This window comes from Chenopodium quinoa, unplaced genomic scaffold, assembly GCF_001683475.1.
Source record: "Chenopodium quinoa cultivar QQ74 unplaced genomic scaffold, ASM168347v1, whole genome shotgun sequence".
NCBI lineage: Eukaryota > Viridiplantae > Streptophyta > Magnoliopsida > Caryophyllales > Amaranthaceae > Chenopodium > Chenopodium quinoa.
In genome coordinates, this window is record NW_018744988.1 from 1,750,302 (window position 1) to 1,762,133 (window position 11,832).

The 11,832-nt window shown below is 36.4% G+C and overlaps 3 protein-coding genes across 3 annotated transcripts; 1 reads left to right on the plus strand and 2 right to left on the minus strand.

Annotated features, from left to right (window-relative positions):
* Positions 1 to 715: 715 nt before the first annotated feature.
* LOC110706608 lies at positions 716 to 1,726 on the plus strand. The gene is made up of 2 exons (XM_021884551.1): positions 716 to 737; positions 1,143 to 1,726. The coding sequence occupies exon 2, from the start codon at positions 1,143 to 1,145 to the stop codon at positions 1,593 to 1,595; it is 453 nt and encodes a 150-aa protein (XP_021740243.1). The 5' UTR covers positions 716 to 737; the 3' UTR covers positions 1,596 to 1,726.
* A 3,648-nt stretch (positions 1,727 to 5,374) lies between these two features.
* Positions 5,375 to 6,961, minus strand: LOC110706520. Its single transcript, XM_021884439.1, has one exon. The coding sequence runs from the start codon at positions 6,959 to 6,961 to the stop codon at positions 5,375 to 5,377; it is 1,587 nt and encodes a 528-aa protein (XP_021740131.1).
* Positions 6,962 to 10,399: 3,438 nt separating this feature from the next.
* On the minus strand, positions 10,400 to 11,832 carry LOC110706487 (protein EXORDIUM-like). Its single transcript, XM_021884410.1, has one exon. It carries the CDS (start codon positions 11,790 to 11,792, stop codon positions 10,863 to 10,865), a length of 930 nt encoding a protein of 309 aa, XP_021740102.1. The 5' UTR covers positions 11,793 to 11,832; the 3' UTR covers positions 10,400 to 10,862.

Sequence of the window (11,832 nt, forward strand, 5' to 3'; positions counted from 1 at the left end):
TTAAAAATACATGTAACTAAAAATTAACCTCAAAATTACATGTATCTAAAAAACACTAAAAATATATGCAAATTCTTTATCACATGTAATAGTCTCCATAAACTAATTAAAAAAAATAACATGAACGTTTCAGGGACAGATTTAAAACACAATATAGCCATTACTACTCAAAGATGCATGGTTCATGACATCACAAATATTAAAACTTAGCAAATTAGAATCAGTACTAGGATGAATTACAAACTACTACTGTGATTCATCACAACTAGGGCTGGCAAAAGCTGACCCGACCCGACAACCTGACCCGAACCCAACCCGAAATAAATGGGTTTTGATAGAGATTTTCAACCCGTTTATGTAATTGGGTCAACCCGAACCCGACCTGAAATTAAATGGGTCGGGTTCAGGTTGAAAATCCCAACCCGAAACCAACCCGCATAAACCCGTTTATTTAATTGGGTCGGTTTCAGGTCGGGGTCAACCCGAACCCAACCCGCTTAACTTAAAACCCTAATTTTAAAATATGGGCCAAGCCCAAATTATCTAACCCTAATTCCCTAAAGACCTAAAGTCCTAAACGGCTAAAACAATCCCCTCTTTCTCTCGCCGCTTTCTTTCACTCAAACTCTCTCTCTTCTCAGTTTATCTCTCTTCTCTCCTCTATTTTCTCTCTCTAACTCTTGAAGATTGAAATAAAAATTCTTGAACCTTGAAGCTTCATCTCAAACATTCTGAAGGTAATAATCCTATTATTCGATTTTTTATGAGTTTGTTTGCTCATGAGTCATTTGTTTATGCAATTTCCTTGATTTGGTTATGCAATTTTCAGATTTCTTTGATTTTTTAATGCGATTTTTTGCTATTATGGTTTATGTATGCTTTGTTTATGTGATTTAATCATTTAATGTTGTTCGTTTGTTATTTTCTTACTCTGCAATTTCTTTCGAACATTTGATTTGTTATTTACTTATTTTGCGATTATTTGCGATTTGTTTATGCGATTTTTTGCCCTGATTTGATTTTCTTACTCTGCAATTTCATGAGTTTGATTCTTTATGTCATGACTCATGAGTTTATACTTTTGTTTTTCATGTTTTATCTTTTATGCCATGAGTGAAATTTTTTTTTAAATTTATTCACAGATGGCTAATAGCCCTAATCCTGATGAACCCATTGATCTTCCGGATTCTGATTCAGATGATGAAGTTTCTGATTCTCATCAAACGGAATCAAAGAAGAAAACCTCTAATGTCACCTCGCTGAATAAGCCTGGAATTCATTTCAAGCGCCAACGAAAGCTCACTTCAGATGTGTGGGCAAATTTTGAATTCCTTGATAAACCTGACGAACAAGGTAACATCATTTGCAAGTGTAAAAAATGTGGGCAGAAATATAATGCTGAAAGTAGGCAAGGAACTGGTAATTTAAAACGCCACATTAAGAAATGTAAAAAAAGGACCTTTAAAGATGTGGGTCAGATGATTATTGATTCAAGCAGTTCTGGTTCTATGATGAATAGGGTTCCTACAATTGATTATGATATTGTTCGTGAGATGTTGTATATTGCTGTGGTGAAACATGATTTGCCTTTTTAGTTTGTTGAATATAGTGCTGTTAGGAAGTTGATTAATTACATAAATCCTGATGTTAAACTTGTGTCTCGAAATACTTTGAAGGCTGATGTTCTGAAAATGTTTAAGAGGGAAAAAGATAAACTTAAGGAGGAGTTGAGTGTAGTTAAGGGTAGGATTTCTCTTACATCTGATTGTTGGACTTCAATTACTACTGATGGTTACATGTCTTTGACTGCCCATTTTGTTGATAATCAATGGAATTTGCAAAAAAAAAATTCTGAACTTTCGTTTTTTGCCTCCACCTCACACCGGTGTCCATATGTCTGACCATGTCTATGATTTGCTTAAAGAGTGGGGTATCCAAAAGAAAATCATGTGTATTACTCTTGATAATGCTTCCTCTAATGATGTGTTTGCTGATGTAATTAAAAATGAACTTGATTTGGTATGTGGGGGGGATTATTTCCATGTGAGGTGTTGTGCACATAATCTAAATTTAATTGTGCAAGATGGGTTAAAAGAAATTAATGAGGCTGTTGTTAAGGTGAGAGAAACTGTGAAGTATTGTAAAGGGTCTCAGGCTAGAAAGCAACGTTTTTTGACTTGTGTGGCACATGTTGAACTAGACTCAAGTAGAGGATTGAGACAAGATGTCCCTACTATATGGAATTCAACTTATTTGATGTTAGAGAATGTTTTGTACTACAAAAAAGCTTTTCTTCATTTTCAAAAGGTTGATGCCAATTACATTCATTGTCCAACAAATTAGGAGTGGGGGAGAATAGAGAAGTTATTCAGATTTTTGAAGGTCTTTTTTGATGTGACAAATGTTTTTTCGGGTACTAATTATCCTACCGCTAATGTATACTTCCCAAATTTGTTGAAAATCCGTTTACTCTTGAAAGAGGAGCTTGAAAATTCTGATAACTTCATGCATAAGATGGAAGCAAGAATGAATGAGAAATTTGCTAAATATTGGACCAACTTTAGCATAATCATGGCTGTGGCTGTTGTTTTAGACCCTCGATTTAAGTATGAGTTTGTGGAGTGGGCTTTTAAGAAGGTGTATGGGGAAATAGAGGGTACTAATGAGTTGGTGAAGTTTAAGGAAAGGTTGGATTATTTATATGGTGCTTATGTGACTGAGGCTTCCACAACAACACCACGAACAAGGCGCCGTTCTTCTAGACAGCCTAATGAAGAGCAAGTTGATGTTGCTTCTGATTCTTTTATGATGGTAATTGTGAACACTTGCTTTTTGTTTGATAATCAACTTTAAATTCTGTTTTTTGTATGCTTTATTGTAATTTTTGTTTAAACATCTTTTAGGACTTTGGTAACTTCTCTTCTAGCAAATCATATGTTGCTGCTAAATCTGACTTGCAAATCTACTTGGAAGAGCCATTGATTCCTCGTTCAACCAACATTAATATTCTATATCATTGGAAAACAAATGTTGTGAGGTATCCAATTCTTTCAAAGATGGCAAGGGACATCCTTGCAATCCCTATTTCAACAGTAGCTTCAGAATCTGCCTTCAGTACTGGTGGTCGAGTTTTGGACTGCTATAGAAGCTCTTTGAAACCAAACACAGCAGAAGCTATCATTTGCCTCAAAGATTGGACTTTTGGTGAAGGTATGAAAATAGTTTATGTATTTAAAATTACAATTTTTTTTGTTTCTTTTGTGTACTATTTTATTTATGCTTAAGGCTGAAATTAACTTTTGTATGTATTCTTTTGGTTGTAGCTAATATGGATCCGCAATTGCAAGATTTATGTGGAAAAATCATGGCCATGAAAGTCAACGATGATGTGGGGGATACTCCCAGTCCCAGCCCTCCACAAAGTGCACCAGAAAGTCCTGCTGTCATGGAGAGTCAAACCTGATTATGTTGTTAATTTCTTCTAAAATTAGTTGATGAAACTGTTACTGTTATTTTGGACATGTATTTGGTTTTCTAGTTGAACTTTTATTTGCCTACTTGGAAGTATTTTGGTCCTCACAACTATCATTACAATCATCGACATCATTACATTAATCATCATCACTGTCCTCATCATCAATATTTGATAACCAAATGCAATCATCCTCGCCATCCTCACTATCACTTGAATCAACCTCTGCCTCATCATCGCTGGAGAATGAACCTTCTTGAACCAAATCCTCATTGTCTGAATCATCATCTATTTCTTCAGTACCAACACCATAGTCCGGAATATCATTTGGTGCACATAATATTGTGGTGGTGTCACTAGTTGTTTCTTGCAAAAATTCCATGTCCACGGGAGCATCAAAAACTGATCTGGCCTTTGTCTTAATCACAACCCACCATTGTGCTCGATCTCTTTTCAAACTCGGGTAGGGTGCAAAGTACACTTGACTAACCTGATAAGATAACACAAAAGGGTCGTACTTGGGGTATTTCTTGGTGTGGTTGACATCGATGATCTTGTATTCCTCATGTACCATCATCTCCCTGACAGAATCCATCCACTTGCATTTAAACAAAATGGTCTTATATGATCTAGTAGGACTTGTGTAAACGAGTTCAATAATGTCCTCTAAGGTCCCAAAATACTGACCCCCTTATGCATTTGAAATAGAATCACCATAGTTCATTGTTGATTTGTATCTTCCGGTCATCTCTGTTTGAAAATTATAGCCGTTTACAAATATTTGCTTCCAAGTCCTTACTTGACTAAAAGGGCGCATTGACAATGCCTGCACGATATCATCTGCTGGCTTATCTCGAATTACCTAAGGAATACCCAAATAATTCCATAACGTGAGACAAGTTATTAGCACTTAATCTCTTTGGACAAGTAAAAAGCAAATATTACCTTATCACAAAACCAATTAGGAAACTCTTTCTCAAATCGTTGCCACACATCTTCTCTACGGAAATTAGGTTGTGTGTGAAGAATGTGATCCTCAAACTCCCTAATAAATTCAAACAAGCAGTAATTGATGGTTTGCTATATAATCTAACTCCGTTACATAACAAAGTTGGTACTTTAAAGTAGATAATTTTGGGGTTACCTTTCATACACCTCTAGAATGCCACAGTTTGATAAGACATAAAGGTGTGCCCTTTCAAGTTCCTTAGAATCCAGATAACGCAATCGCCCAGAATTAGGAACACGGCCACAATCAACCTTGAAGAGTTCAAGGACTTTGTTATTAGGTTCCATCTTAATGTCGACCGCGACATTTGCGTTTCTACTAAGATCCCTAGTTTTGGTATCAACACCATCTTGGAAATAATTAGAGCAAAAGTTTGCAATTTCCTCCGTAAGGTACGCGTTGCATATAGATCCTTCTACTCTAGCCTTGTTACCAATTTTGCGTTTCAAATGATTCAAGAACCTAAAAACATAGACATCCTAGTTAGAAGTGTACTGTACTGACATTTTTCCAAAAAGTGAAATTGACAAAACGTAAGACACATTACCTCTCGAATGGATACATCCAACGATATTGAACTGGGCCGCCTACTCTTGCCTCGTATGGAAGGTGAATAGGCAAGTGCTCCATAGAGTTGAAGAAAGCAGGGGGGAAGATCTTTTCAAGTTTGCAAAGAATCTCAGCAATGTTGTTTTGCAGACGTTCCATGTCAGTATGTGTTATAGTGGAGCAACACAAATCTCGGAAGAATTGGCTAATTTCAGTAATAGATTTCCAAACATGGGCGGGGAGCAACTCTTTCAAAGCTATCGGAAGCAATATTTCCATGAACACATGGCAGTCATGGCTTTTCAAGCCATGAAGTCTACATGCTTGCATATCGACACACCTACTCAAATTAGAATCAAAGCGTACCCATCAGGAAACCGTAACTCTCGAATCCATTCGCACATGACCTTTTTCTGAGACTTGTCGAGGGAAAATGGTGCCTTCGGTTTGGTCTTTTTACCTCTTTCATCAGTTACAACATGAAGTCCAGGTCTCTTGCAGTATTTTGCAATGTCTCTTCGAGCACTGATCGTGTCACAAGTCTGCTTTTTAACATCCATCACCGTATGAATGAGTTGATCAAAGAAGTTTTTTTCGATGTGCATTACATCTAGATTGTGACGTATAAGCAAGTGCTTCCAATAAGGAAGCTCCCAAAGAGTGCTTTGCTTAAACCAACCTTTTTTGGCCTTTTTAAGCAATTTCAGAGCAGCAGGACCATCAGTTGCCTTTGCCAGGTCCTTAACACATTCCCATAATTCTAGCCCAGACATAATATGCGATGGTGACCCCTTTTCAACTTTGTTCCTACAAATAGCTATTTTGCTTTTTCGAAACGGGTGATCAAGATCAAGAAATTGTCGGTGACAATCAAACCACGAAACTTTGCCACCATGATCGAGCCAGAAAGCCTTGGATTTTTCTAAGCAGTACGGACATGCCTTCTTACCAGCAGTTGACCATCCAGATAGCATACCATATGCTGGAAAGTCGCTAATGGTCCAAAGTACGGCAGCCCGCATAATGAAGTTTTGCTGCTTAGAAAGATCAAAGGTGTTTGCCCCAACATCCCACAATTGCTTAAGTTCTTCAATCAGTGGTTTCATATAGACATCCAAGTTGCCCTTTGGGTTTTTAGGACCAGGAACAAGCAGAGACAAAAACATGAATTGTCTTTTCATGCACATTGAAGAAGGCAAGTTATATGGTGTCAATATCACTGGCCAACAGGAATATTGTCCTCCAAACTTACCGTGAGGAGCAAATTCGTCGGTGCACAATCCAAGTCTCACATTTCTAGGTTCTGGGGCGAATTCTGGAAAGGTCTTGTCCAAGTGTTTCCAAGCATCACTATCAGAAGGATGAGCCATTGTGTTTGCAACTCTAGGATTACTGGCGTGCCATGTCATTTCTGCTGAAATGTTCTTTGTTGCAAACAACCTTTGCAACCTCGGTGTAATCGGGAAATAAATAAGCACTTTCAAGGGCACTGAACTTCCTTTTGAAGTCTTGCTATACCTTTCGCTACCACACACTCTGCAGTTGGACAAGTTCACATCATCCTTCCAAAACAACATGCAACCTTTTGGACAGGCATGTATCTTCTCATGAGGAAGCTCTAACCCGTTAACTACTTTCTTAACCTCGTAGAATGCCTCTCCCATGTTGTTATTGTCAGGAATTGTTTCATTCATCAAAGAAGCAAATCCATCCACACACATGTGAGGCAAATTGTACTCACACTTCAAACTTGTGATTCTAGATGCAATTTCCAGAACAGACATGGAACTCCCTTCATATAAAGGACGCTTAGATTCCTCCAACAAATTAAGGAATTTCTTAGCTTGAGGATTTGGCTTTTCCTCCTCAAAATGACTCTCTTCTCCACCACCCATGTTAGGTGGGTCATTCCCAAGGGCATCCATAATCATGTCACGATATAGATTAGGTTGGAGAGGTGGGATGATTGGAAACCCTTCACCTTAACACAACCATTCATGTTAGTCCTCCACAAAACCCTTTCTATATAAGTGCATTTTAACCGTCTCAGAATCATGTAGCTGAAGATTCTGACATTTGACACAAGGGCACCTAACCTCATCAACTTTAATGCTTTTTGGATGATCTTTACAAAACTTAATGAATTCATCAACCCTTTTCACGAACTCCGGTCTAATGTTGCGGCCATCCAACCTTTCATACATCCAGCTACGCTCTATTCGTTTCATGATTGCAATTCTACAAATCTCACCCAAATGACCACAATATTCAATCTAAATAAAATAATCATGTTGTTTGAACAAGTAAAGCAAGCAATAAGGTTATTAATGACATCGTAGGGTCCTTATCTCTCCAACCTAACCCATCCTTGGACGTGTAATCCCACTAGTAATTGTATGCCAAGTTTTCAATTCCATGGAAAATTCGGCAGCATTTCCCTACAGTTCTCCAAGTACACAATATGAGTAGTTATGTATACTTATATGTGTACCTAGAGAACAGATTAGGAAAACACGTAGCCAAAATTTTCCATAGAATCAATAACAAGGCATACAATAACCACAGTGAAAATGAACGTCCAAGAACAGTCCCAACCGGGGACTATTCAAGACATACACCTAATGTGTATGTCTTGAACGGGTATCTAGGCAAATGATGATGCAATTGTTGAATCAAAATTGAGACAAGTACATGAAGATCAAGAAACAAAATTATAGACATTAACATCATTATCCACATAGCATTGCATAAAAAAGTAACACATAAAATGTGCAATTAATTCACAACAAAATCCATAATCAATCAAGCTAGAAACATATAAATTTTTGGTTTTTTAATTTATGAAACATGAAGCAAATAGGTGTATTTAAACATCCAACTAACAAGATCCTAATACATTATTATATTTTACTTAACAAGTTAAGTGCTAAAAAAACTAAGTTATTATCATATAGCATAACTAAATAATTAACACATATAAACTAGTACAACCAAATTTAGGGAATTTAACTCAAAATAAAGTTAGGGTTTTGACATCAAAAATTGAAAATTAAACAAATTACTCACCTATGGAAGGAGATCGTCGGTATACTTACTACTAGGTTGTCGAATCTGTAAAGATTTATGATCCGTCGGTAAATAATTGAGTGAAAAAATAATGTTTAATTAACAAAAAAAAATTAAAAAAAAATTGACACTTACCATGTACAACCGGCCGACGACCGGAGGAACAGGACCCGGCGAAGAATCCGACGGTGCTACCAGTGATGATGCGCCAGAACAGGAACAGCCGCCTTGACGAGAACCCTTCGTCGTCGCCCTGCACTCTCTTTCTCTCCTTTGGGTCGAACTTTGAAAAAAAATAGATCTAAAACCTGAAACTAAGTCGTGGTTTTTTTTTTAAAAAAAATATCAGCATATTACCGATGGCTTTACCGATGGTAATGGCCATCGGAAAAAAAAAAATAATTTTTTTTTATAAAATTACCGATGCCTATAACCATCGGTAAAAAACTGAGTGTTATAATTTTTTTTAAGAAAATTCTACGACGGAAGAAAACCATCGGTAATAAATTCCCGATGGTTTAGCCATCGGTAATAAATTCCCGATGGTTTAGCCATCGGTTGACCATCGGTAAAATTAATTATTTCCGATAGTCACGTAAACCATCGGAAATTGAAGGTATTACCGATGGAATTTAATTGCCATCGGTATTTCATCAATTTCTAGTAGTGAACATGCGAACACAATCTATCAACAACACTAACATATATCATCAACAAACAAAAACACAACAACAAATTATGCGGCAAAAAAAAAAAAAAAAAAAAAAACAAATCAACATCATCAATTTTGTTAACAAAACCCACAAAACCATAAACCCTAACTAGAACAATACGATCATCAATCGGCCAAAATATTCGAAATTTATATCAAAATAACCACAAAAACAATGAGTAATGAAGGTTACCTCAAAAAAATAGATGTGTTAAGTGTCGTTTTCCCCCAATTTGCCCAAATGATTAGTCGTGTTCTTCACCAAAATCGCTGCTATTTTCTAGATTTGGAAACAATAAAGGGGGAATTTAGAGGGAATAAAAGAATAAAATAATAAGAAAGAGGAAAAAAAATTTGCTGACCCGCGCCTTTTTTTTTATTCGGGCGGGCCCCACATTGAGTTAACCTTGGGTACTCAATTGTTAGAGGGAATTAATTTTTTTGGCCAGAATTTGGTACTTAGTACCCAAACGGTGAAGAAAATAAATTGAGTACCTAAATAGTGAAAAATTGTAGTCAGAGTACCCAAATTTGTGCTTAACTCTGATTTTGTCATGCATTTTTTTTTTAAACAATTGTCATGCATTTATAAACTTATACTAAAAAAAGGAAATATATTAAATGTTTATTTGTAGCCTTAAGGATTACATATAACATTACCCTTGATAAAATAACTTCACTAGTTTATAAGAGTACAATTATTTTTTTTATTCAGAAACTTTTTTATAAACCCGATTTACAATAAAACTAGTGCATATTGAACAATTTTAGATTAATTTTAGCAAATTTGGATTTATTTGTAATCTAGCTTCTTTGCGGTAACTATCAACCCCATATGATTCTAAAATATATAAATAATGAAATAATTTTTATACCACTGATATTTTACTTTTAACTCATTGAGATAGATTTTTGCTTACTTAAAAAGATGCTATATCGATAAAATATACTATCTTTGTAAACTGTTAGTTGCAACTTTGAACTATTTTATACCTTACAAATAATAGCTCAAAGTTACAACTAAAAGTTAAAGAAAGTAGTAACTAACTTATACGGCTCTAGATATTGGTTATTGTTGATGAGCCTGCCGTCTGTAACCCATTGCACAAATTAATCACATACGGCCCAATATAATGCCTACAACGTTTCTACACTGGGCCATTTATTAATATTTAATACCCAAGTTTTTCTATTCAAGCCCATCACTGTAGACTTGTAGTTTAGTGGGCTGCAAATCTGCAATATCTGATGATAATGTGAATATGTAATTTTGATCAACAAAAAACTAAAGAGCTGACGATCTCAACTGGCTTATGGAGAGAACTTTAAACCTGGCCAAATTGACTCATACTCAATTATAATCCATTTACGCATATATCAACTCAACTCTACTTATTGAGTAAAAACCTTTTTTTTGAAAAAAAAAAAAAAAAAAAAAAAAAAAAACCTATTGAGTTACAGCTTTGGAAGTTTAGTACTTCCTCCGTTTTCTTTTAGATGCAACACACACTTTTTCACGGTATTTAAGAAATGTGGGGTTCACATGATATAATACACTTTAAAATGGGATGAGTGGTTGTTAGGAGTGTAATTCAATGGGTCATGATATAATGTTGCAAGTAAAAGAATACAGAGGAGTATATAATAACTTTTTTTTAAGAGAGCTACGGACGAGTGATGATCAAAATGGATCCAAAATCACTTGAAATCCGGAGGAAAACTCTAACCACTTGAGTTACCCCACACTCTCATACATAGCTAATAAAAATTATTCCAATATGAGTCAAGTTTAAGTAAAAAATTTAAAATCTTCAAATGCATTCATTTAATTTCGATTACAACATCTCATGTATGTTGTGGGAGGAAAAAAAAACATTAAAAATTCTAGAAATTTGAATATACATGTCTAATTACAAAAACATTATGTACTACACTAGCTAACCATCCCAATCAGTAATCATGCATTCATGCAACATTATTACAATCTTTATTATTTTCATTCCTTATTGGATGGCTTTCAACGCTTCCATTGCCTTTAATTACTTATCCAACGTTCACACAAGGGTCCAACAAGTAGAGGTAGATGGATCAAACAAAGCGGGCAAAAGGTATTTCCGCCCGTCTAGTCCATTGGCATTATAACTTGCACCTGAACTCGAATCTATTAGGAGCTCACCCGCATGACCCGGGTAAGCTCCTTTTCCATACACCCCGGTGCAAGCAGAAGCTACCTCAAGCGGAGCTTCTGCTTCACCTTGGTAATACCCGGTCCCAAACGGGTTTGTCGCAGTATTAGCCAAAAGGTTGGCAATATTTACCACCATGCCATCTACCCCCACGTCAGCATTGGGGGCCACCAATGGTGTATCTTGTGGGCCATAAATGGGCTGATGAAAGGGCCAAGCACATTGGCCCGGGCATTGACTTATTGAATTACCCACCCATATATACGTTGACTTTGTCTTATGATCAGACCCGTGTGACCCACAACTACTCACACAGAACCCCTCCACGGCTACATCATTAGCCGTGAGGACGAGGGTTAGCCCAATGGGTTTAGAATTCACTCGTCGGGCTAGCTCCGCGAGTTGAGACTTATTTAAATTTTTCCCTAGGGAACATTCTTCATCAACATGTTGCTTGGACAAAATAACATGTAGCCTACCTTTACCGGCCTTCTTCATGTAATTAGTTTGCACGGTATGCCACCATAGGCCCACTGTTGGGCCCACAACACGGTCGTGTTTTCGGGCAGGTCGGTCAAGAGAGAGAAAGAAGTCGGAGACAATTGTTTTTTGAGAAGGGGAGAACTTTCCGTACCAAAGGACGTAAACGGGCAGCTGCCCTTCAAGTAAAGGGCCATTATGGTATTTTAAGGGCATAGGTTGTGCTTCATAGAGTGAAGCCAATTTTTTCACTCCTAAGCTAAATTGAAAATAATTAGTTGCTAATATAAATATTATAAGTGCTAAGAAGGAAGACATTTTTTTTCTAAGTCAAAGAATTTGGATTTGATTTGTAAAA